Source organism: Podarcis raffonei, chromosome 2 (assembly GCF_027172205.1).
Source record: "Podarcis raffonei isolate rPodRaf1 chromosome 2, rPodRaf1.pri, whole genome shotgun sequence".
Lineage (NCBI taxonomy): Eukaryota > Metazoa > Chordata > Lepidosauria > Squamata > Lacertidae > Podarcis > Podarcis raffonei.
Genome location: NC_070603.1, coordinates 49,522,990 through 49,550,724, shown reverse-complemented (window position 1 = coordinate 49,550,724; position 27,735 = coordinate 49,522,990). Strand labels below are relative to the sequence as shown.

The following is a 27,735-nucleotide window of genomic DNA, read 5'->3' as shown; positions in this document are numbered from 1 at the left end:
ATCCCTGACAGATGACCATCCAACCCCTGCTTAAAAACCTCCAATGAAGGAGAGTCCACCACCTTCTTAGGTAGTTTGTTCCACTGTCAAACAGCTCTTACTTTCATAAAGTCATTCCTAATGCTTAGTTGGAATTGCTTTTTGTGTAATTTGAATCCATTGGCTCAGACTCTGCCCTCTGGAGCAGCAGAAAAGAAGCTTGTGCCATCTTCTGTGTGACAGCCCTTCAGTTATTTGAAGATGGCTATCATATCACCTCTTCTTCAGGCTAAACATAACCTACTCCATCAGCTGTTCCTTAAGAAGTAGGGAGGTTAATACAAAGGTGGGCTTTAAGGAGAGATGTGAAGTTGTTCTGCCAGACAGTTCTAAGTATACATGGGAGAATGGATGGAGATCTTTGGGTAATTGAAGAATCTGGAGAAGGAACTCTAATGCACAGTGATATATCAGGCTATAAGACCATCAGGAGAGATGGTCAGGGAAGCTGTGTAGGACTTTGAAAATAAAGGCAAAGCAGGTTGTGCTAGATCCAGGAATTGGCAGGAAGCCAGTGCATAGGGATTTAAGGTGATCAGATGGCCAGGGAATGAATGATTTTGGCAGCAGAGTGCTGGATATATGTGAGGGTATAAAGTTGAGAAAACAGAACACCAGAGAGAAGATTGCATAAGCTGAGATAATAGATGAGCAGGGCATGAATGAGAGTTTTTGCCAAGGTGACAGAAAGGGCTGAATTTCTGCAAAATTGTAAATGGAGAAGCAACATGGTTTGGCTGCAACAGAGTAGAGAGAACATTCAGTGGATAAGGAAAGTGTACAGGAAGAAGAGGTTTGAGGAGAAAAGTTGAGAAGTATTGCATTCTCCCCCCCCCCCCAATTCATGCACAATGTATTAAACCTTGCATCTTAATATGGTGAGAAAGCTGTGGGGTGTAGTTGTAGTGGTTCTTTTCATCAGAGAGGACAGATAGGAGCCATGTGCTGATATGGTCAGAGTTCAGACTGGCTTATGCTGTTCAGTTGCCATTACTGAAAATCTACAGTTGGCAGCTGAATACCAAAAGGCAGTGTAGGCTCAGCTTAGCATGTGGTGAATAACACCATCTGGCCCAACCTCCAGTAGCATAGCCTGACAAAGCCCACAGTTGCCAAAGGCTCAAATGGTTGTGTAAATGAGCTCTAATAAAATGTGGCCAATCCCTGCAAGTGTTCACATGTCATGGAAAGTGTGACATAATTTGCCGTAGGCTGAATGGGATTGCCTTTTCACTAATGCAGTTTGCAGAGTTCAGTATTGAACATTAGGCCGCATTTTAAAACGGGATTTTATTCATACAATTTCTTTTTTACTCTTGTTGAAAATATTTAATTACACTTGTAGTTTGATCTGTTATATTAGATGAAAAAATATTATTAGCCCTTTTTAATAAAGTAGCTGTTATGACAGCTAGACTCTCTCTGGCCAAATAGTCATTAATATTGCAATAAAATATCACTGGAAATAATACTTGCTTCATTTGTGGTTATTCAAAAGGCATGAAACTTCAATGCCAAATGAATGTTGTTTTAATAGTATTTCATTTGCCGACACATCAAAGTAGAGCTAAAACTACAAACTAAAAATATAGACATTTTTCTTTGAAATTTATTGCTTGTTATGGTTCCTGCATGTAAATTTTGAATATATGAAAAGGTCTATAGATTGTATTCAGGCCAAAAACACACTTGTTGACAGCTTTCAAGTTATGTTACTTTGAAGATTTACGCTTCCTAAAAACTGTAACTTAGATTAAGCATTTGGATGCATATAAGTTCTCAAACCATAATGCAATGATTTACTTTAATAGACAGCAAAATACTTAGGGTGGTTGAAATTACTAAGTGCAAATAAAATGTGGCCTTGGAAAAGGTTGCACCATAGGAAAACTGCTGTTCAGTCAGAGGTGGCGGTGGCTGCTCTGAAATCAGTTATGTGTAGGCAAGTATAGTAGAGCTTCACAATTGCAGAGATGTGAATAGCTGAAAACTTGTTATTCTTATTAAAGGAGAAGGGCCAGTTTAAAAATCTATTATAGGCTGTAAAAAAATCAATATATTATTGGCTCCATGTAGTGTACATAGTGCAGGTTGTTGATTTGGGTGCTTAGTTCATATGTTGGAATGTAGTTTGTACACATGGAAACTAACTTCCACTCCCAGTCTTCCGGAAGCTGTACTCCAGTGTAAGCCAATTCTGTATATTGGGGAAGATCTAGTTACAGAATCCCATTTTCATGTTTCAGATAAGTTATTTTTACTGTTTTGAGCTGCTTTCATGGTGGACTTTTTAAAAAGGCTTTACTCTGAGTGGAAAGGTAGCCATTGGCAAATTCGAGATGACTGCACTGGAAATGGACAGTTCATTTTTTATGCGATATTTACAGGGAGAGGAGGGTGGGAGATAAATTTGGGCTGCGTCAAAGTATATTTTCCTCATTCAAAAGGAATGTTCTGAAATTCTTTGTGAATAGTTTCCTGATTAGTGGATAAAAAGTTGGTGAATTGGGGTAAATAAATGTTTGTTCAGATGTTTCATATTACTTAGGTCATGTTGGATTTATGCTTTAGGGTAACAATTCTTTTAAGATTCAAATTTTATCCTGTGGCTGATACTGATTAAAACTAAGTGCAGTGGACAAAGTTTGCTTGTGTAACATCCAGTTAACTAAAGACTTGTTCTGATTTAGCCTCTTTCTCTTTGAGCTTTTGGAAATATTCTTATGGAAGTATAAATACAAACTGTTAAGGCTTTGATTGCATTTGGATCCATGAACAGTATATGAGAAGCCTGCTACCTTTTCCTGTCAGATCACTATGGGGAGGAGAGGGCACCAATTCCCAACATAGGAACAGTTGATATACAATAGTTTGGATATAGTTGGACACCAGTTTGAATCAAGATGGTGGACTGTATCGTTCAAAACTAAACTGATTTTAACTACTGATTTGAAAACTGCACTGTTTTTTTGGTTTCTTGGAATTCCACCAGGTATAAAGCTGCTAGCATCTAATTAATTAATTAATTAATTAATTAATTAATTAATTGCTGGCATATTCTGGTAGGGCTGAAACCCTGGAGATCTGCTGCTGCTCACTTATAGACAATATTGAGCAAGACAGACCAATGGTCTAATTCTGTCTAAGGCAGCTTCCAATTATCCATTACATTGGAACAAATCTAAAATGATATAATTAGATTATCTTCTTAATGTTCCCTTAGAGCAAGAGTAGGAAACATTTTCTATGGGAAAAATCTGTCAGAGTCTGCATCTCATGATGGTCACAGCCAGAGCAAAAAGTGGACAGCATTTACAACACTGTATAGTTTCTCTCTCTCCCTTTCTCCACATGCAAAATTAGGCTGATGGTCCTACCACAGCTTTAGAACCATGCAGTGTCTAGAAACTTAACTAAGGAGAATTGCCAGACAGGTTAAAAAAACCCCAAACATTTGGCCACTGGTAAATAGTCTAATGGAAAAGAGTAATGCACTAATATAATAGTAATGAAGTATTAGTGTTGATAGCCACTTATACACCGGCACTGAGAATGGACAGAGTATTAAGTTTTCAACAAGCATCTTTTGTCCACAACAATCTGCATTATACACGCATTTCTGATTATTCAGTAGCCTAGTTGGCATGTGACACCAAGCCGCAGCTTGTATTTCCATGATTTGGATAATAAACCATGATTAAACCTCAAGTTATCATTGACTAGTGATGCTGACTCACAGATGCGGGTTCCCCCTCAAGCTTATTGGCAAGGAGAGATGTCCAGAAGATGGCTATGTTGTAGTTTCTACTTTACCTGCAGCTCTACAGATTTTGGATGAGGCTGGCTTGCAATACAATAATTAATGAGTGTTGAGTTAACGTAAAGCAAGCTTTACAAACTATGAATTACCAGCATGGTTTGTTGCTTATAAACCATGGTTAAGCCACTGGACCATGTTTGGGTGATCAAGGGAACCATAAGTAAGCATTACCTATGAACTAGACCAGGGGTTCATGGCATCGGGAACTGGGTTGGAATGATTCCAAATATATTAAGGATGTAGATAGGCACTTTAACACACACATTTACTTAAGAAATTCAGTACCATGCTGGACAGTGTAGTTATGACTTAATCAAATTAGCATGTTTTATACTATGTGTGGTTAGTGGTTAGATATAAAAGATGTGTTCCTGTTCACAGGAAGAAATGTCACACAATGCATGAAGAAGTAAAGGAGAAAACCAAGGTTTTTATTTAATTATTTTGTGGGTGGGGGGCATTTGTTTCATTTTTAAAAGGCTTGAAGCAGTTGGTAATTAAACCTCCCTGGCTAGTGTCAGCTGCTGCCTTTTAGAAGTGGTTTATTAATATGAACAAGAAAATGTCTTGAATTGAACAACTATACAACTTGGGATAGAAATGCAATGGAACTTCCAGCAGCTATTATATCTTTTTGCACTTTGTTTGTTGGGCTCTGTGATATATGAATTGGAATGAAATCCTTAATCAGTGTTGCCTGTTCAGCATTATTGGTCTGCTAATATGAATGACAGAACAGTAATACTGAGCTCCATTCATGATACAGCATGTCTGTCTTCAGTAACCAATAACTACACTCTGCAACACGGAACCTTTTTTGATCTCCCTTTACTGATGAGAGTGGACTTTGCTCCTTCCTAAACACTTAAAAATTTGGCGCCTCTTCTACAGAGGAAGCCATTAGCAGCTCTGTCAACAGGCCTTCACAGGAGGAAGCCAAATTCAGGAAAAGGGCAGCTAGAAAGACCACAAGGAACATATTTTGATAAATTATTTTGGTTTGCATGGGTGCATCTGCACAGGCCTGAAAAACACAGAAGCTTATTTTAACTAATAGAATAATAAGCCATCCCGATTTCATCAAAAACATTTGCATAGTAGGTCAGTGACCCATAAGAACTCAAGGAAAAACAAAAAAGGTCATGTTTAAATAGACCAGAGGATTTAAAACCACAATTCCTATGCTTCCAGACCAAGGATTACAGTTGTGAATGAAGAAAGCACAGCATAGAACTAAAGCTTCTGGAACTATTACTTTAGTTGTTTCTGTATATTCTTTGCTTAAACAATTTTGTAGTTCTGTGACATGTATGTTAATGTTTGTACTTCTAAATGCATTAGTGGAATGTTAGGTCCTCTTTATTTGCACCCTCTTCTGTCTTGACTATCACATAAAAGCACAGGATGGTATCCAGCTGGTATCCTGAGGCATACTGCCTCCAACAGCAAAGGTAAAACATAGCCATGATGGCTAGTAGCCACAGATGACCTCATCTGCATTAGGATACTTACAAAGGGCTATTTGAAAGCCTTGTGGTTTGCTTCGAAATTTCAGTAACAGAGGGTTTCAAACGAAAGCATCATCTGGTGTTACTATGATGCCAGGTGATTGACAGGTGGATGGCCCTTCCCACTTGCCAACTCTGGCCTGCTAGACATAAAGATATGACCTCTGGCCAGAAAATGTCCCCCACCCCTGATTTAAAGCCATCCAAATTGGTGGTCATCATTCCCTCTTGTGGGAGCTGATTTCATCTTTAAACTCTGCATAGTGTGAAGAAATACTTTATTATTTTATCTTTCCTGAGTCTTTCGGCATTCAGCTTATTTGGATGTTTCTGAGTTCTAGTGCTTTGAAAGAAGAAGAAGAAAAAATTCTCTATCCACTTTCACCGCACCGTACATATGTTTATACAGTGGTACCTCGGGTTAAGTACTTAATTTGTTCTGGAGGTCCATACTTAACTTGAAACTGTTCTTAACCTGAAGCACCACTTTAGCTAATCGGGCCTCCTGCTGCTGCCGCGCTGCTGGAGCACGATTTCTGTTCTCATCCCAAAGCAAAGTTCTTAACCTGAAGCACTATTTCTGGGTTAGCGGAGTATGTAACCTGAAGCGTATGTAACCTGAAGCATATGCAACCCGAGGTACCACTGTACACCTCTATCACTCATGTTTTCTCAATACTAGAAAGCTCCAAACATTGGAACCTTTCCTCAAAGGGGAGTTGCTCCAGTCCCTTGATCATCTTGGTTGCCCTGTTCAGAGCCTTTCCTACACTATTTTTGAAGTGAGGTGACCAAAATTGTACACAGTATTCCAAGTGTGGTCACAGCATAAATTTGTAGAGCCACAGTTCTATTTTCAATTCCTTCCTAATGATCCCTCAGATGGAATTCACTTTTTTCACAGTTGCAATGAATCGGGTATCCACTACAATCCCAAGGCTGTTCCTTATCAGCCACCACCCATTTAGAAACCATAAGCATATATGTGGAATATATTTTTTATGCCCCAGCATGCACCACTTGACACCTGTTAACATTGAATTGCATTTGCCATTTTACTATCCATTCACCAAGTTCAGAGAGGTAATTTTTGGAAATCTTTACAATCTCATTTTGCTTTAACCGCCCTGTACAATTTCATGTTGTCAGCAAACTTGGCTCCCTCTCTGCTGACCCCTAACTCTAGAATTTGTCTGCAGCACTCTTAAAGAGAGCTTAATGAGAGTTTAGCTGTGTCACCTTTTCTTAGGTATATTTTCAACCCTGTTGTTAACATAGCAAGGACACACCTTTAGGTGTGATCGTAGCTGCATTGCTTGTCATGGTTGAATGACATTTTTTCTTGTTGGGACAGAAAAGATGTCAAGAAAGGTGGATGCCTTTAAAATAGCCTACAGTTTCTCAATAAATCTTCATAGATGATTTTGTTTCCTGGCTAGATGCAAGAGTAAAGTACGTTTGTTAGTTTATTTATATTTAAGATTTCTTCTCCACCCTTTACTATAAAGAGTATCATTAGACTTTGATCCTAACTGACAAATGATGGGCAAAGTCCATCAATAATGAGCCTATTCAGCTCTCATTGACCAATGGTATTGTCACTCCTCTCTTCTCAGTATTATTTATGTTCATCTTTGCTTTGTTTACTCTCATTCGCTCTCCAGATATTAACTAAAATCTGCAGCAGCTGCTCCTGTTTCACATGAAAATTTGAGTTGGCTGTTATTATGTCATGAGAATGCTGGAATAGTTTATCCAATTACAGTCTTGGCAGCAGTGTGCCACATTGTCTGCGTCTGTGGGGTTGAAATGAACAGTGTCCCCTACAGTTAGTGGGTTCCAAGCTAGTTCAGATGTACAGTATTGTGCAACCAGGTTTACACTATCAATCTCTCTGCTGTGATATGCCATGATGCTTATCCCCTTCTGGTTTCTGGCAAACCACAGAAGGAGAAAGGCACAAGAACTTACTGGTTCTTAAAAGTATATTCATTGTTGAGAATGAAGCCCCTTGATAAATACCTGGAGCCTGACCTTTAGCCTTTGACTGGACATCAGAGAAGCACCCTCTGCTTTCTGTACTTCAGATTCCTGCGTCTCCATCTTCAAGTTCTTCTGACTTCTGGGAAACACATCATAGGAACACAGGAAGCTGCCTTATGCAGAGTCAAATCATTGGTCTATCTAGCAGACTGACAGTACTTCTACAGGATTCCAGACAAGGGACCTTTTCAGCCTTTCTTGGAAATGCCAGGGATCAAACCTGGAACCTCCTGTATGCAAAACAGATGCACTACCACTGAGTTATAGGCCTTACTTGAGACCATATATGCCATTCATTGTGTTTTCTAGTAAAGTTGAAATCATTTATTTCATTAGTTATACATGACTCTGTCTGTCTCTCTGTCTCTGGGTAATATGTGTGTGTGTGTGTGTGTGTGTTTGTGTGTGTGTGTAAAGAAAATGGAAAGTTTTATAAAATTTAACAACCCAGCTAATAAAACACTTGGAAGATATAAAAGAATCACAGGGTATAATTAACAGGTTGGCCATTTTTATTATTGTTTTAAGTGATCATCTGTCCTACAGTTGAAAGTAAAAACAGATTTGTGAGGTACACCTAAAAATCTATTTTGCTTGAGGGAGAGATCTAAATGAGGGTGAGGATGTTAGGATTCTTGCTCTGTGTTTGCAGTCATGGGATTGTTTTCTATCACATGGTGGTGTATGTTTTCATTCCACATGGAAGGGATAGAGACAGAATTTTTTTTACTGTGTTCTGTGATGCGGGACTATTGTCTCCCCCCCCCCTTTGCTGTCTGATGAGAAAGAGGAAGGAGCTAATTCAGAATGCTCTTAGTGTATTATATGTAAATAAAGTAGATTAGCCAAAATGCTGAGCTACTGAGTTTGTTACGTGAACCACTAATACTCTGCAGGTTCCGTAAGCGTGCTGATTCCTTTTGGTATCAGTCGCTGTGATGTTTGGGCTGGAGAAAGCTTTTGAAGCTCCCGAATGACCGACCAGGAGGGAGAGAACATGCCAGTCGGGCATGTGTCTCTGCCAGGGTCCTACACACGAGTAGGATGATCCTAACAGATGACATATACAGAGCTAAGAAATTACATAATTCGCTTTCTAAGTGGATTCTGTTTTAGAAGCAAATAAGAGTTGACAATTATAACTGCTAAAATACCTTTACAAATAGAGTTTAATTGGCCAAATGATCAAAGCAATCAAGTTCTGAACAAAACATTAGGTATGTTTTTGTTAATGGATTTCCAACATAAGGGGTTAGCAGTAATATGTCAGTTATTTGAATATATTTGTGTTATTCATGTTGTGGTATTTCTGTTTATATAATGTCTGATATACTTGGCATTTAAAACTTGATTCTTCCTGTAGCTGAAAGGAAGATAAGTCTCAGACTCTAGCTCTACCATAGAACTATTTGGTTCAAACCGGCTATGAAGTAGCTAGTGCTGAACAGATTAAAACTTGCCACTGTGTGTTAACAAGCCGTCAGATTTGCAAGCATATAAAATAAAACTGCATTTAAAAAAATCTAGTATGGGGACAGATTTGGGTAGTCACAAGGACCATGATGAAAATAGTAGGGGAATGCTAAAGATAATTCCAAAGCAAATTGGCAAGGAATATCAGAGTAGAGCTCCTGTGCTCCTGTACTCTGATAGAACTCCACTGAGGTCAAAGAAGAAGTGAAGTTAAATGCATTAATACAATTAATGTGCATGCTTTTTTGTTGTTTAAATAGAGGCTGCTGGGAAGTAACTCTAATTATGTGAGCTTCCCTTGAAATGTAAATAGCTTTGGAGAGGCAACTTATTATCGGTCCCCACTCTCCATGGTCCTGAGATAGCACAGGCTTCCCAGCAGCTACTATTTACAGAGCAAAAAAAAAAATATGTATGCTAATTGCATTCACATAATTAATGTCACGTCCAGCTTGACCTTAATGCCATGTCTGGTTTGGGATTGCATAAGGGAAACAGAAAATGTTGCTAAAACGTTCTAGCTCTCCAGTTTAGTTTAATTTATGTAGTAGAGTGATCTTGGGGCAGACCACCACAACAGAACAGTAAAATACAATCAACACCTGTTACTGACAGATCAATTTGTCATGTACACCCAATATATTCAGAAACCCTATTTAAAAGCCTGGAGGAAGAGAACTTGTCTTCTGGTGGTGCCAGGAAATAGATAGAGGAGGAATCATCATGAGGAGGGAGGGTGTTCCACAACTGGGGTGCCATTACTGGAATATTCTCTGGCACATCATAGATCTCCTAACCTCAGTTAGTGTTGGCACTGTAAGAAGGAAGTGCTAGCCCAGGCATAGGCAAATTTGGCCCTCCAGATGTTTTGGGAGTACAACTCCCACAATCCCTAGCTAACAGGACCAGTGGTCAGGGATGGTGGGAATTGTAATCTCAAAACATCTGGAGGGCCAAGTTTGCCTATGGCCGTCCTAGCCCACCACCAAAGACCAAACAAGGCTTTATGGGTATCTTGATTATAAGTATCATGATTGATACCTACCTCTGCTTTTGGTAGATTTTGGTTGAGTGCATGAGAAACTATGGATATGGGCCTCTGGCTGTCAGGATCAGTTCAGTGTTGAGGCCTGCATCCAGAACCCTCACAGCTTACACCACTGGTCCTCCTAACCTGGCTGGTCAGACCCTCTCTGTTTCTGAGTCGTGGCAAGTGCTTTTATTTTGGTTCATGAAAGTTATCAAGAATATATCATATTTAAATATATGTAAACCATATGAAGATACTAGTGACACAATGTTTTGATAATGCTTATTGGATATGACACAAGTTATCAATTGACCTGGACTTTCAGAGTTAAAGGTTTCTTCAGAAGCAGATTAAATGTCAGAAACAGATTCTAGGGAGGAAGAAAATTTAAGTATATATTTTAAGTATTGTTTTCACATTTCACTCAGGCCATGTATAAGACAATATAATCCTTTCTTGTGTATATAGAGAGAAAGATGTCCCAAGGAAAAGGAAGGCAGTGACTTATTATGACCTGTAGTCTACCTTGGGAAGAGGAAGAAAGGGTCAGGTGGATCAGGAATTCACCCATGGTCCCTTAACCATGTAGGACTCTGTCTTGTAGTGGCCAGCCAATGTGATCGGCTCCTTTCTACTTCATCTGAGCCTTGTTTCCATATTCAAACACTTCCTCTCCTATGGTCTCTTATAGAATGGGAGCTGGGTTCACAACCATTTTTTATTCAGGAAGGTAGCCGTGTTGGTCTGATGCAGTTGAAATTAAAAAAATAAATAAATTGTCCAGTAGCACCTTAGAGACCAACTAAGGTGCTACTGGACAATTTTTTTATTTATTTCAACTGTTTTTTATGTTTTCCTTCAGTGCCTATGTTCAATAAACCATGTGTTAAATTCAGAGTAGCACTAAACAGATTGCATTCATTGCTTTCCCTTTCAGAACTTAGTGAAATAAAAATTTTCCTTGTTCAGAAAACTTTATTGAAAATGTTGTCTATAAACATATTTTGCATAAAGAATCCAAATATAAACAGATGTAGTCTTCCAGTATATTTTTATTTTGCTCACATTAATAGTACAGTGGTACCTCTGGATACGAACAGGATCCGTTCCGGAGCCCTGTTCACATCCTGAAGCAAATGCAACCCACGTCCACGGGTTGCGATTGGCCACTTCTGCACATGCGTGTGACGTCAATTTGACCGTCTGCGCGAAAGGCGAAACCCGGAAGTAACACGTTCCATTACTTCGGAGTCGCCATGGAGTGCAACCCGAAAGCACTCAACCTGAAGCAACTTCAACCCGAGGTATGACTGTAATCTAGTACTTTTCTAAGCAATAGCTAGCAATTTATACAAAATAATATACAGAATAGCTAGCTGATGTACAAAATGGTTGGAGTTGGATGGTTCATTTTACACACTAATTGTTATTAGCTAAATTCACACATTAACTGTAACATATATAGAAAAAAATGCAGCTGTCTCAAATAAATTTGATTAGCTCATATAACTTGAGCAAAACTAAACAATGACAAAGTTACACCCAAATGTTCCCAATAATAAGTCTCAGCTTTACGTCTAAAGAAAGCATTGCTGGCCCAGCTGCTAAATTCCACATCTCTTTTGAAAAGCTGGTGGAGTAGAAGCTAAGGAACACAAAATATTATAACTTTTTTTGTTGCTGTTAACGATACTAACACAAACATGGGCTGCCCTTCCTCAATCACACTCCCAGTTTGTTAACTGATACTGTATATTAATGTATTTTGTTTTCTTCTGTTAGATCCTATTAAGGTTGTGATGTACTTAGATGAAGTGCCCAGGAGAGTGTATAGAAATTATATCTGTGGAATCTTGTTATCAGGGAGACAACAGTGATGAGGTGATGCTGGTTCCTAGAGCCTCGACTCCTTAAGGTCCTATGTGTAAAGAGAGAATAACTGTGGCTTTAGTCCTGCTGCATCTGTGGGTTTCAGAAGTTATCTAAGGGCTTAGTATGAGTGATTTTCACAAATCTCAAATCAGTCATAAAGTGTAACTGGTGTGTCTAAAGAAGCTCTTGGAGTTTGTACTATATGGCTCACTTCTTTTGCATAGGGTTTTTAAATGAACCATAACATAGGAAATTAAAGGCTGAAAAAGAAATAGTTTGGTAATATAACAAAGGAGCAAGAATATAAATGGTATGCCTATTTCAGAACCTAGATGCTTAGTGGAAAGAGAAGTGTCTTTTTATACACTATGTGCTATTCTGCCTGCAACTGAATAAATCCGGACTTGAGCATTGTAGCATGCTCTGATGTAACTCCTTGGAAATGGAACAAAAAGGAAAGAAGTGTTTGGAGTAATAGAACAAGCACAATGTAATTGTAGAAGGTGAAAACTATATTGCAGATGTGAATACAGTCATAGATACGAACAATGCTGGAATTGGATCCTTCAAGATCTCCAATATATCTTAGCACGGTATAAATGAGGGCATCTTTAAAGTTTCAAAAAAGCAGGGTTTCCATACTTAGAAACCAGTTGAAATTAGCAGTGTGTGATCCTGGGTTTGCTTCAAAAGCCATGTGGGTTTTCAAATTTTCCTGTTGAATACTCAAAAAACCTGGAGTTTTCAGTTCAACAGGATCCCTCTCTTTGCCCTGTGCCCTCTGTCATATTTTCTTGGGATAGGAGTGTGGCAACAGGCAGAGAAAGGCTTCTTAGACACAAAAGTTAAAATTTGAAAAGAAAGCTTGGGTTCAAGGTTTACTGCAATTGTCCCCGTTCCCCCAAAGATCAGACTGTTAAAAAAAACAAACCCTGAAAGATTCTGTGTGTAGAGTACCATTTGTAAACCTTTATTGTTCATAACATTTGCTGTCCTGGAAGAGTCTCCAGATAATCTTTGTTAACTTTGGTCATTCTTTATTTAGGCGGCTGAACAGAAATAAACTTCAAGTTCTTCCAGAGCTGCTTTTTCAGAACACTCTGAAACTGACCAGACTGTAAGTATAGTTTTTATTTTTGGCATAGTATAAGTGCTTTGTTTGGTTCTTTAGTCAGCAATTTTGGCTGTGAGGTTTTGGTATGATGCCTTCTTGAAGTGGATTTTGAGCTGTGTCTTGGTTTATTGTACAAACTCTTTGCTGAAAAACATATTTGAGTAACAAATTTGAGAAACATTTCCTTCTCCTTTTACTGGTGCTGTAGATTTATTTAGAAATTGAAGGTTGCTGATGTTACAACTCCTTTTCAACATATTTTATACAGGAGGAGTCTGAGAAGTTGGTAACCACAAAGAGAGTGGTTTTGGTATATTCACGCTGTGATTACAGCTGTGCTGTAATCACTTACGTTTCTTGATGGAAATATCTCTTATGTCTCTGTGATGATTGTCACTTGTCACGTGTCTTGAAATATTTGCAAGATATGGGTTAACTTGAATTTAAGCAACAATGGTCAAGCCATTGAATTTGCAGCCTCGCCTAACTTAAATTTACAGTACAGTGATTTATAAGAAAAATGGGAAAAGCAGCCCTAGTGAGGGGATGGGAAGGAGTGGCGGAATCTTTACCACATGGAAAGCCCTGCTGGCTGCTGCAGGCCAGAGGGAATGGGATGTGGAAGGGACGGAACGGAACGGGACAGGACAGGATGGGATGCACACATTGTTTTCTTCTAGTGGAGCTAGGCCAGCTCCAGACGGGGGGAAGGGCACAAAGTCCCCCAGGAAATCCACAGAGTTTCCCAAAGCAACCAGGACCCTACCTCTCAGCCTGCCCAGAAACACTCTTTTTCAGGGTATTTTCACAGTCTACGACTGGTGGTAGCTTACTGTCTGCTTGAGTGGAGCAGAAGTCTCTCCTGTGGCAGAACAGTCCCATTCCCCACAGCACCCTGGTCAGCAGTGATATACTCTTCTGACAGGGACTAGTGGAGAGGTGATTGTGCACCGTCCTCCCCAGTCATTAGCACTAGGTGTGGGGTGGTTAGGATAGATGTGTTGGAACATTTTCTGCCCCCGGCATTCTGAAAGACTTTACTCTGATAGCTCACATACAAAAAGGTTTTTTCTAGGTTTATGAAAAGGTACGTTTGCAAAAGAATCCCATTCACTATAAAAGCTTAAATTAAAAATGCTGTTGATAATCTGGCAGTCACAGCATATGCATGGCTCTCAGAATATTAATAGACCTAGCAATCAGCCAGCATTCAGCATTCACCTTTTTCCTGTCCTCTGTGCCAGTCAATAAGTTGATCTTTTGTTTCTGGCCAAAGCTAACAATAGCAAAGATGATAAAGGTTGTTTGAAAAATGCCAGGTATTTCCTACAAGAAGATAACTTCATTTTCACACAAAAATGTGAAGTTAAGCTTTGCAAATATTTTTACTGTACAAGAATGAAGCACTAAAAGGTAACAACTCTCTTGTCTACTGAGACAAAGTTTCCCTGGATTTTAGTGTCAACTCCTTCAAACATGGGCTTTTCATTACTTATACTTCCAGTAGCTATTTAATTAAGAACTTCAAATTTTCAAATGTAGCTGAATGCAAATATGTTGTGCCTTGGTATTTTCTCCAGCAGCTTACATAACTATGAGGAAGGTATGCATCCTCTGAAGGTATAAATGAAACAAATAAACCACTTGGACAGCCCTGTAAAAGCCAAAGTTATAAGGAAGCAATCAAATTATAGTATCTTTCAATACAGCATATGTCTGCAACATCTATAATTATTTCTATGGTCCTTTGTAACATCTGTTTGATATTACTGGTAGGAATATACAGGAGAATCAACCTTAAAATGGAACAAGCATCTTGTTAAAGGAGTTTGATGCATGCCTTATTCTATCCTTTCTTGCCAGGAGGAGGAGTCTGGAGTTCATACATTGCATGTTTGCTTTTTCTTCCAAGGTCATTTTATTAAAGTTTTATGATACTTTACTTATACTTTCCTGCCCCCAATATAAAAGGCAAAGCATTTTTAAAAGGTCAGGAAGAAGAGGGAGAGGGGAGGGAGATAGAAATGTCTGAATTGAGGTACTTGTAACTGAATCACTTCTGTTTCAATCTATACCACTTCTAGAAAATGATTCTTGAAATAGACATTCAGATCACTGAATCCACATATAAGTAATAAAGAAGTTAGTGGGCTAGACAGTGTTCATTGTTTAGTTATGTGATCAAAACAAAGCTAACATTTATGATTTCCATCTAACAATGGATATCAAGTTTCACTGATATTTGAAAAACCAAAACTTGTACCTTGAACAGTTGAGCCCTGCCAACCATACAACTTGCGGGAAGACTAGTAAGCTGTTCTCCTTGCACATACTTCCTCCTTGGGTAATGCTCAAATTGTTTTTCTGGTTTTTTGGTGGTGATGGTGAGCCATCAACAAGCATCAGTTTAAACTTAACGGTTCCTTCTGAATGACTGTATCAAGTTTTAATTACTATATCAGGCTAACAGAACATCTGTATATGATGTATTGTTGTTTGTACCAGCACGAGCATAGCAGCAGTGGCAGACTTTGGGCTTTAAAATTTCAGTGGCAACCTGTACAATGCCAAAGTTCAGTACACACAACTCCTCTCACCTTCCGTTGGTCATCATTTTTGTGATGCCTCCTGCAGTGCCCTCTCAGCTTTGTGCCCAATGCGGGTGAACTGGTTGTGCTCCCCTAAATCTGCCTCTGGCAGCAACAAGAAGCTCAGAGGACTTTTGTGAAAGGAGGCAGGATCCTCTGAGGCCTTTACTTGGTTTCCTTAAGTTTAGCAGCGTAATACCAGAACTACTGTGTCAACATCCTTCTTCATCTTGGTTTTGGCCAGGTTATGGGAATTTGATGGAACCTAAATAGTAAAGGATGGCATGAAATTTCTAATCATGATTTAACATGTCATAGTGTTGATGATCCTCTTTTGGTTTGACTAAGGTAGATATCATTTACCTGGGAGTAACCCGCCTAAAGTAGGTTGGTTTTACTTTTGGACTAACAAGTCTTCTTTTTTAAGTCACTTGTGCTAGTGACCATTAAGTACATTATTCTGTTATGCCCTCTTACTTACAACCAGCCCAGGAAGTGGTGTTGACTGTCAGCTTCTTCCTCCTCCACCACCTCTTCTTTAGTCTCAGTGTTGTCCTTGTAGAACTCAGCAGGCAGGAGGGTAGAACAAAACTAGAATTAGTTGGATCTTTCTGTCCTTTGCTCTGGCCCCACCTACTATTTTCCCCTCTGTCTTCCACCTTACTAGTCCCAGTGAACACCAGCGCCTACTCTTCTGTTGTAAGGAATTCTTTGAATTAATTGAGAAGTACCGGAGGTACTTTCTTTTATGTGTATGCACAGTTATACAAACAAAAATGTCTATCATTGCTGTGGTGCTTCTTTTTGCTCCCATGTGGTTCATCTAACTGCTTTTTAATTGTGTCTAGTTTGACATATTCCTGTTGTTATTGTTGGGTTTTGATAACAGTTCACCATGATAGCTCACTGATTATTGTGCAATACATTTCCCATAGGTTTAAGAATAATTTGGTAGAATGTAGGTGAAGATGGATTAGATTGTGGTTGTGAGATGGGGAAACAAAAGTGAAGTCAAACTTCAACTGGCGAAGTTGACAGTTTGGGGCAATATTTCCTACACCTTCAATTCTGTTTCAACCTTATGTCTTAAAGTAGGTAGCAATTACTTTAAAACAAATAAAAACCCCCAATAAAACTAGCAAGATAAAATTGGAAAATTATGTTAAAACTGATTAAAAATTACCCCATAAACCTTCCTTTTAGAAAGCTAGCTCCAATCAAGCCCAAGACCTTCAAACCCAACAAGAGCTAGAAGAGGAATAAATAGACTATGCAGAAAAACAGGAGGTCCTTCCTTTAAATTAGCGGTGAACTGAAACAATTGATTTAGTTTTGCTCTTCTTATTTTTTTTAAGAGCATTTCTAATTTCAAACATGCATTTCCAATCAAGTGCCCCCTTGAAATGATGTCTATTAAACATTGTCCTGGTTATTAGAAGAAAATGCACAAAAGCCTGTCAAGACTATTATTTTTAAAGGCCCCAGAAAACTGTAGGAAAGATCTAACTTCTAGCACCTTGGGAACAAGAAGCTTGTCTCTCCCATAACTTGTCTCTGGAAAGCTCCTTGGCTCAAATGACGCACAGAGGCACTTTTACATACCCTGTTATATCTCTCCCCTTTGTATCTACTTTTAACATTACAATAAAGCAAAAATAAATTTCTTCTGAAGCCTAGTTGTGTACTTGTTGTGAACGTGGTGGGACAGGGCTGTTCCTAATATCTGTGCCCTAACTGCTTAGGGCTAAATATATAAAAACAGCACCTTGAAGTGTGCCTTGACATTACTTGGGATCTGATGCAGACGAGAGCCTTTTTCGCACTGTGCAGTTATTTAGAGAGAGAAAGCTAACCTTGTGAGGCAAGTGCCTTGTGAGAATGTGCCCTTAAATTAAAGGTCCCCTCTCATGTGAGAGCAGGCGCAAGTGGCTCACCTTGTAAACGAGCTCAAATGATTAAGCACTGCCAGGGCAAAATGAACATGACCATATTAAGCAGAGGTTGCTATGGTTTTGGCTCATTCAGGAATTGCGGCTTTACTGTGTACAGATCCCAGCAGGTCTGCTCAGAAGATGGTAAATAATTACAAGGAACACCAGTTCTCCTGGGGGCACTTCAGGTTTGAAAGGATGTTCACTAGGTCAGAGGTGAGAACTACAGACTGCTGAGAGGCTCTTGTACCATTTATCAAGCTGGAGCTATTTTTATTGCTTGCATTGCGTGCTGACTCTAAATGGCATAATTTGAACAAAATCATGTCTGGAAAAGTGACTCTGGTTGCAAATCCTTATGGCACCTTTCGGTTCAGTCTACTCCAAGTGAGGCAGAGGGCTCTGTTTATTTTCTTGAAGTATGAAAGGAACGTTAACAAATTATCTGAAAGGAGTAGGAAACAAATGAGGGGATGTCAGAAAGTGAATAATCGAGGTTCCATCCTGGATTTCCAGTCTCCCCTGTGTGAAGTTAGCTACTCAAAACTAATATGTGCAGATGTTTCCCTTTTTTTCTAATGTGGCAAAATGGAAAGAGAAGCAACAGTGAATGTAAAGGGATAATCATGAGTTTCAAATAGACTGGTTGATTTTGTTTTGTTTTGTGTTTTTAAAAAAAAAACAAAACCAACAACACACCACTGATAATTAGCAAGGATTTTGTTGTATAGGAAATGTGTTCACAATGTTCAGAAAGAGAACTCTTAATTCTCTTAACAGAACAGAACAAAAAATATTTTCTCTCTTTTTGTCTTCTTCTTCTGCCCATTTAGTGGTTAGAATTTTCTTCTGAAAATCATACTTAATGTAGATACCAGATTGTGCAGTAACTGAAAGCAAGTGTAAACTGTTCATACACTGTAGCACTGGTACAAGGATACTTGGGTTTAAATCTCCACACAGACGAATTCATAGACTTGTGTAGCATCAAACAAGGTTTTCCAGTGAACATTCACATGTCCATGCACAGCAGCCAATCCTGTAACAGGTGTTTTCAAACATCTATTTGTATTAATACCATTCATTTTTCCATGTGCATTTAAACCAAAAATTAAGTGTGCACTTGTGCATTTGTAATGTGCTCTTCTGTCCTTGGTAGCTAGTCAAAATATGTGCTTGCTATTGACCTAGCCCTTGCTTGTAGGGGCAAGGTAATTCTTTTTTAAAAAATAAAATAAAAGAAAAGAAACATGTAATATTCTGAAATATACAACAATGCATGATAATACCAAATCCCAGGTGCAGGTGAGGAGAAGGATTTCCATTTTCCATTTTTTTACGTTCTTCTGACATTTAGTTCAGTTTTCGGACTGTCCTTAAAAGTAGCAGGAACTTAATTTTGAGGCCATGCTGATCTTTGAAGGTGTTTGAGCGCCTTCAAGTAAGTTCCTGTACTGCTCTCTAGTTCTGAGCATGCTCCTTTCCCTGGAGGCTGGCATGTGCTTTTTTGTGTGTGTGGGGTGGTTGTTGTTTTTTTTTGACCTAGTGCTGACTTCAGAGAGGCTCAGAAAATAGTTTCATTGCTTCCTGAATCTCTCAGAGGCTCACTGTGAAGTCTGGGACAGTTCTTGTCTATTTCTGGGCTCTTCGAGAAGGGCAGAAGCTCTTGCCAGAATGGTGGGGGTTTTTTTTAATGGCCTTACCAGTGGTAAGCTGCCCAGAGCATTTATGCACTCTAGGCTAACTACTTATTACTCTAAGAAATATCACTTATTTGTGCTTAGATAAAATTTGATATTCCCATATAGTTGCCTTGAATTTGTTTGAGGGAGGGAAGAAGACATAAATGTAATAAATAATTTGCTAATTGGTAACCTGAACACTAGTTTTCTGGGGTGTGTGTGGATTTTATCTTTCTTTAATAGATTGGCATTTAAATATTACCAGGCATCATTCTGGAAAGTCCTACACACCACCAATACCTATAACCAATACCTATAACCTGAACAAATATTGATCAGTTTTATACAGTCGTACCTTGGTTCTTGAACGTAATCCGTTCTAGAAGTCCGTTTGACTCCCGAAACATTTGAAAACCATGGAACGTCTTCTGGTTGGCTGCAGGAGCTTCCTATACTCAAGCGGAAGCAGCGTTGGACATTTGGCTTCTGAAAAACATTCGAAAACCGAAACGTATGAGTACCAAGGCATTCGAGAACCAAGGTACGACTGTATTTTGAAAGTTTCTACAAATATTGGTCAATGGAACATGTACTCAAAACAGTATATAGCCCCAGGTAAAAAACAAAAACAAAACACCATTCTAAGCATGCTGTGAATGGAATGGGGGTGGGGAGTGTACTTCACAAGGGACTTTTCAGAAAAGTGGGGAAACCCATGTGCCATCTACATTTCTGTTGCTTCATGTGAATTTTACACTGTAGTTTGTAATACCAGTAATAAATACCAGTGAGGAAAGGACGTAATCACTTGTGCAAGGGAACTATTCTAGTTCACATCAGTAATATATATATATTTTGTCTGGTATCAGGTTGTTTCCAGGAGGCTCATACTGTAGAATATTTTATTTGAAGTGAATGCAGGGGAAGAAATTTAAAATCATTGAAACATGAAAAACTCAGACAAATTTCTGCCTGTTTGTTATGATATACATTTGGATGAAAATAGTTGCAAAATACAAATTTAGTACTAAAAATGTAGAAGATAGCCATGCTAGATTGCTTTATAGTATATAGCAAGGAATCTGAAGCTGGCTAAGAAAGCTTCTAGTATATCCAATTTAGTATGTCTGTACTATTTGCAGAGCTTTGCGTAAGATGTGAATGAACTTCATAGCCAGATTCAACATAGGCCACAAGAGAGACATCCATCACTGTGACTAGAACCAGCTGAAAGCACAATCTCAGACTGTTGCCTGATAATGGATTTCTTCAAACCAAGGACCTGAAAGTAGTTTAGTTCAGAAACATCCAGAAAATAATTTCTGAAGATAGGAAAAAGGCCTATTTGCAGTTGATGGTGAATTTCCATCTTATACTAGCATGTAAAAAAATATGTGGATAAAAGATGTTTGCTAATCATTTCCTAAAATGTGTTCACTCTAAAATGCTTTTGTTTCTGTCAACAAGTGGAGCATATATATTGTTACTAACTTCAGCCAAAAGAAGTTGAATGTTTCACAGTGGTTAGTACTAGCCATGGTCTGTTGTCTTAACCATGGTTAAGGTGACAGATGTACAATGAAACCATGTTTTACATACTTACTGCACACCTAATTCCATATCCTGATTTGCAAACTAATCCCCTAACCTTCATTTAGGTGATGTAATACTTAGCCATGTGTCAGGGGACTGCCATCGGAACAGGGAAGGGAGGCAGAGGGGCCGTTGGGATACAGGGAACCTCTGAAAATCTTGTGAAGCAGTTCCTCTTCCTGCGGTGGAGAAAGCCACACCTCCAGTGGGGAAGAGGGAAAGGGCTAGAGGATGCTGCTAGGAGCCTCAGCACTGCTCCTTGCCAGGCTGGCCAGGAGGGAAACATGCCTCTTCCTTCGCCCACCTTGCGCAGAGGGTTAAAACGCAAAGAAGGAAGGAAACGGCTGGGGGTGACTAAGTTCTTGTGTTGGGGGAGGACCTGGAAGGGACCACTCCTGGATTCTGCTAGCGATTGAGGCAGACATGAACTTGTGGTTCTGCACTGTAAATAGTTTTGCACCAAATAAAACCTGTAAAAGACAGGTCGGAGTCCTGCCTGGTTACTCATGAGCAACCACCACTGCCATCTGACACAATGGTTAAAGAAAATCAACCATAGATAACATGTCTGCACAAAACCTTAATTTATTGTATAGCCATTTTATATTGCAAATCAGCTGTTCAGATTCCAGATGAATAGGAAACTGCAAAATCATAAGTCTTCTACTGAAATCTAAAGAATAACATAGGGAAGCTAGCTATGCCATTTTAAACAGTTCAGCTATAGCAAGGATTAAGAAAATTGGGAATTCAAGTTCTCACATAAGCAGGCCTTAAAGGTAAAGGTAAAGGTACCCCTGCCCGTATGGGCCAGTCTTGACAGACTCTAGGGTTGTGCGCTCATCTCACTCTAGAGGCCGGGAGCCAGCGCTGTCTGCAGACACTTCCGGGTCACGTGGCCAGCCAGAACAGCACACGGAAACGCCGTTTACCTTCCCGCTAGTAAACGGTCCCTATTTATCTACTTGCACACGGGGGTGCTTTCGAACTGCTAGGTTGGCAGGCGCTGGGACCGAGCAACGGGAGCGCACCCCACCGCGGGGATTTGAACCGCTGACCATGCGATCGGCAAGTCCTAGGCGCTGAGGTTTTACCCACAGCGCCACCCGCGTCCCTTAGGAATCCCGTATTAATGGAGTTGTGAGCTAATAGTTGATTTTCACATGTCCTTCTTATGTATGAATATTTTTGGGATCAGGAAGTAAACGGTCTACCAAGTATTATAAGTTTGATGGATGTGTCCATGTGTGCAACTTGTGATTAACAGCATAGCAGGTCAGTTTAGCAGCTGCCTCTTTTCTTATTTATATTAAGCTCCTTATTTGTGGCTTTAAAACACTTCCTAAATCCTCATCCACCCCCATCCTTTTCACAACCCTTGGAGAAAACTGAGTAGATCATTTCTCATAGCTAAATCTAGGAAGCATCAACTCAAGTTGTTCTTGACTTCAGGGAGATTTGTTTTGACAGAATTTGAGAGTGCTGTACCTGCATAGTGTTTGCTTGCTCACTGTAGCCCTCTTGAAAATGATTGAGGAGGTAGAACATGGATATTAACATGTAGTATATAATTGTTTCCTGTTCCTGTTTTATCTGTAAGCTGCCTTGAGTCCTGTGTCTGGGAACAAATGCTGAGGAAGAAGTTTGTGTAGCTGAAGATGTTATGTCAGTTGCACACTGGTTTATAGGTCAATAAATAAATATACTTGTTGCTACATAAACTGAGTTTGGAATGTATCTGTAATTCTAGAAATGACTGTTCACATAATTTTGTGTAGGGAAAAATATTCCAATAGGGTGGCTGTGGAAAATGCTGGGTTAATAACTGTGTGTGGGTGTGCATGTATGTATGTATAGATGATAGATAGATATGCTATCTATCTATCTATCCCCAAAGAAGGTACAAATATACCCTGATGAAACATCAGTGATTGCTTATTTCCTGAGTAAGTTCACCTTTCTGTGACAGCACATAAAAGGCTATTTCTAATAGTTCATTCCCTCCTTCTCTTGTACTTCCATGGAAACTTCTGATGATGGAATTAGTACATGCTGTGGTTTTGTGATTGGCTCTTAGGTAACTGACGGGGGGGGGGAATTGTGTGACACACAGTTCAAAAGACTTTCTGGTAGTTGATTGATTAAAGGACTTGGTAGTTGGTGAACTAAATAGGCAAGTTTTCATATTAAATATATATTTGCACTGCAAAAAAATTAAAACAAAAAACTATGGAATGATCCCCACTACAGTACTGATAAACAAGAGATTGCCAATAAAATTACCATTGAAATGTAAAACTATTTAAATGCTTTAGCTAATGTACCCTACCTCTTGACTTTTTGATTTGGTAGGATCAAGTCTCAGTGTCCTTGTGTTATATGCTTTCTCTTTTTGTCCCATAGATGTGTTTTAAGAGTTTCATTTGGGAACCTTCTTAACAATGTGTGAATGAATTGTTAGATAAAACTGCATAAAGAAAATAAATTATGTCAGAAAGTTAAGTGCCATTTCTGGCATGTGATCTGAGTGCTACTTAAATGGAACAGACAGTATTTCTTCCAGAGACACTGATCTGCTAATCCTAATTTGACTAATCCAGAGAAATAAAAGGATGGTGTTTTGTTTTTGTTTTTAAACTATTGTGAATTGGTTATCTGCCAGGGCTCAAATTGAATTGTAAAATCATGGATACCTCATTTATATAAGCAATTGAGGGTTTTATAATGAACATGGGGAAGATTTTATAAGCAATTACATTTTATTTTAAATATAAATATCTTTGTTTCAAGAGTGAGATTTTAAGTGGAATGCCTGTATTTTTATGCATGTTGTACACTGCTTTGGGGGTTCTGGTTGGAAAGCCCAAAAGAGATCTTAATAAATAAATAACATTTTCATCATAAACAGTGGTAGATTTATAGGTATGCACAAGTATGTGCAGAATTAGGGTCCCATGTGGCTGATGGGCACCCAAGTTGTTAGTAAACATTGTTTATTGACAGGCTACTTTTGAAACATGATTACAAATAATGACATGCTATTGTTGATTTATAGTATTTTAGTTTGTTGTATTGTTTCCTTTCCTCATTTCTCCTTCTCCCCAGTGAAAGTCAGTGGAGGCTGATCCATCCAGAAAACCAGGACTTAGGCCTACCAAGTGAATTGTGAAGGAATTAGTAAAAAAGTTTCCCTCAAAATCTGAAAGCCACACTATTTTCCTCCCAACACATCCTGCCACAATTCATTTCAATGTAGAGAGAGTCCTAGATACTTTTCTGTCAGTCTCCTATTGTCTGACCAGTCAGTTCTCTGTACTACTCAGTCTTGGTCCAAATGTAATGCTATGTCTGGGAGTTCCCACCCATCTGTTTCAGGGGCTGGATGGGACGGGACATTGCAATATTAAATCTGTATGTTAATGGAGCTCCTGGGTATTATCCCTGCTTGTGCAGTTTTTCCTTCCCCCCTGTTGTCCTGATGGCAATCCAGCCACACTAGCAGATCTATTCTGGTAGATCCAATAGCCAATACATTTGTTCTGAACATGCTCAGAGCTGTTTCCTTGAGTTCAAGGTCCAACCATATTGTTTGCTTTTTTTATTAATACTTTCTCTATTGTGTGAGTGAACTCCATTGGACCCACTCTAAGACGTATATTATGATCTCATGATTCTCAGACCTAACTTCAGGCAAGACGTGGCTCAGGTGAAGCTGAAGCAAGAGGTTGGGGGATAACAGAAGCCCACAACCAGTTTTAAGAGAGATCCAGTTTGGTTTGCTCAGAGCAAGGAGTAACTGAGATGTGGGAGCCATTATAGAATGAGAGATTATTGCCCTTCCCACTCTGGCTTGTTGGTTGTAGGTCTGATTTCTCTGTTGGTCACAGCTGGATGTTCACGCACCATCTGAATCCTTCTCTCACAATATCCTGGTGCTTGGTATCAGGACTCAGGATCAGATACAGGTTCTCTGCCTCTTATGGTTTTTCACCATAACAAATGCATCATGAAGACTATCATATATACTATCAAATTAAACCTAAAGGTGGGTGATTACCTGGGGGAGAGGACCTTGTCAGCTGTGGTATGCTATTTTTGAAAATCTCTCACCCAGGAGGCTCACCTGATGCCTACTTTGCTATCCTTTTGGTGCTTGCAAAGACCTTCTTTAATTCTCTCAGACCTTTTAAGTGTTAATAATGTGATGGTTTGACTGTTGCAGCTTTGTGCACAGCTTTAACTTTTTAATCATCATCGTTTTACTGCTGTATTTTATTTTTTAATTGTATAATTTCACTCATTGTTTGAAACTGCCCTGTGAGTATATTGAAGGGTGGTGTAGAGATTGACATAACCGAATAAATAAATAAATAGGGGCTTTTCTACATGTTGTTATTGTTGTAGGGGTGTCCCATTGTTAGGTTGGAATTTCCAGCAGTAAATACACCAATGTGAACATCATACCTGTGTATACACACATATCTTCCAGCACTAGGACTTGAGCTTCAGCTTAATTCTCAATTGCTTGTGTTCCTTCCTATTTGTCTGCTTTTGGTGGGATAGTTTCTCTCCTGATCAAAGTCACTTACTGATACTAGGCCGCAGTGGACATGGAGAAATAGCTGAGTTGTCCCACAGCATCTCTTAGCAAGGTTGGAGTGTGCAGCACAGGGAGTGTCTAGTGGAAAAGTGCCATGATTGACAATCAGGAATATAGCGAATAGCTTTGGCGTGGCTTGGTAACTGAATCAGACAAGGTAAGCAGCAGGAGAATTTCAGCTATGTCGTGGGAAATGGCCTTGGCTAGTTCTCTGATTAGCAGTGGAGTGCAAATCTCTTGGGTCACTGCCAGGGTTCAGGAGAGCAAAGCACTGCTGGGATGTCAAATTGCTGCCATATTTCATTCACGGTGGGGGGGGGGGAAGAGTTGACTGTTTGATTACAGCTTATTGATGTTAGGGGCATGCCATCATTACAGCACTCTTAAAGCATTCACAGAAATTACTGGAGAGCTGTGAGCAAATAAGTACATTTCCATTTGACAGAAGAAGAAGAAACAACAACTTTGCCTTATTTTATTCAAATATTGTTTTAATGGGCATTGCTTTAGAATCTTAGAGCAGTGGGAAGAATACGAGCATTAGTTTGAAAGACAAAATCTTGGCTAAGAGCTGTGAGGTGCCTTCAGAGGATACAGAATAGTTCTTAACATCCATCTTTTCATTATCATAAATTATCTGTATTGTGGGCATGATAAGAGAAACTGGCAATTAGACTAATCTATTGTAATATTTATTATTACAATTATGAAACCACATTTCGTAAATGAATTCATTACAGTGGAACCATGGGTTGCGAACGTGATCCATGCGGAAAGCACATTCGCAACCCACAGCGGCGTGTCTGTGCACAAGTGGGTCCTGATTCGGTGCTTCTGCGCATGCGCAAAGCGCGATTTAGTATTTCTGCGCATGCGCGAGCGCTGAAACCCGGAAGTAACCCGTTCCGGTACTTCCGGGTTCAGCGTGGTGCACAACCCGAAATCGCGTAGCCTGAAGCGTCTGTAACCTAAGGTACCACTGTATTTTAAAATAATAAAACAGTTCAAGACAATATAAACTTTTAACAACAACAAAAAACCCGAGTTAGAATAACAGGAACAACAAATGGAAGGCTTTCTTTAAAAAGAAGAGCTTAACCTTTCCTTGACTATTTTCAAAAAATTGAATATAGGCATCAGTGGAAAAGGAATTCTGCAAAACCTAGTATAGCAATAGCCAACCCCAACCCCTTTTCCCAGGCCCAATAGAGGATTGAGAACAGGGACTCTTCCAGCAACCTAAGGACATGATATGGTCACTCTATAAGAAAAGATGTATAGGCTTGATTCCACACTGTTTAGAGATCCAAAGGTTAAAGACCAGCACCTTGTATTATTCCAGAAGCAAATTGGTGGCACTGCAGAACCCGAAGACAGAAGTTATACAATCACAATATTTAGTACTCATCAAACAGGGTTCTGTATCCATCAAAGCTTTCAGAGGTTCCACAAGGGCAGATTAACAAAGAGGTAACAAAAGCAGCTAATATGGCCACCACACCCCTCTTTTCCAGATAAGGATTCACCTGATAAATTAGGTAAATTAAGTTCTAGACATTGCTGTTAACTTGCATCTAGAAGTTTTCTAAGCTCTAAGCATGGCTATACCACTGACTAGATATACTAATGGTGGACTCACTTCATCATAAACTATTCCAGCCATTTGTGGATCATAGAAAGTACGTATGATTATGATGCCAGTTCTTTACATAGCCAGTTGAATTTGGCTGCATGACGGCATCACAGAGGGCAAACAAAGCAATTTGAGTGTGAGGGAAATTTTTAAGTGAGTATTTTACGTTCCGTTCCATTGATCTCAGTTCCAATGTATGATTGAAAATAATGGCCAGATTGCATTTTGCTAAAGCCTGAATTATGGTCATTTTCCTTCTGAAAACCTTGTGCTTTTTCTTCTCTCCATGGTCTTGTAGATCACTGCACTGGTCTTTTCTCATATCCAGCTTGGTGTCATCACTTTAAAGACTGTACCCTTGAGTATTCTTCCTGTACCACCAATTTTTATTTAGAATTCCAACTGCTCTGGGAAAGTGTGAAAATATAGCATCATGCTGCTTTGTCACTCCATCAAGACACTCTTGTATGAAGAGCTCACACTGAGACGTTGTCAACATACTGTAATGCTGGTAAAATGATGTTTGTTTAGCTTCTGTTGTCCTGATGGCTGTTGTTTGCCTGACAAGGTTTTTTGTAAGTGTGCTGGCAGTAGGCAGACAAAGGAACAAATAGTTTATATAGATTCCCTACTTAAATATAGGACATGTTGGGCTACAAATGCAAACCGGCTCTATCAAGAATTTTCATGATAAATGGCTGCCTGACCAATATAAAATTACTACATAGTACTTGTACAATATTGTATCCCAGTCTACTTCTCTCCAGATGTAGCAGGAATGTATAACAGTGTTTTACTTTCCTTTGTGG

At 39.2% G+C, this 27,735-nt stretch overlaps 1 protein-coding gene across 2 annotated transcripts in view; it reads left to right on the top strand.

Moving 5' to 3' along the window:
• The window catches only part of SLIT3 (slit guidance ligand 3), a 405,171-nt gene that overhangs the window by 31,787 nt on the left and 345,649 nt on the right, over positions 1-27,735 (top strand). For both annotated transcript variants that reach the window (XM_053376507.1, XM_053376506.1), the window contains exon 4: positions 12,831-12,902. In XM_053376507.1, coding sequence (XP_053232482.1) covers positions 12,831-12,902 — 72 coding nt within the window. The remainder of the gene's footprint in view (positions 1-12,830; positions 12,903-27,735) is intronic.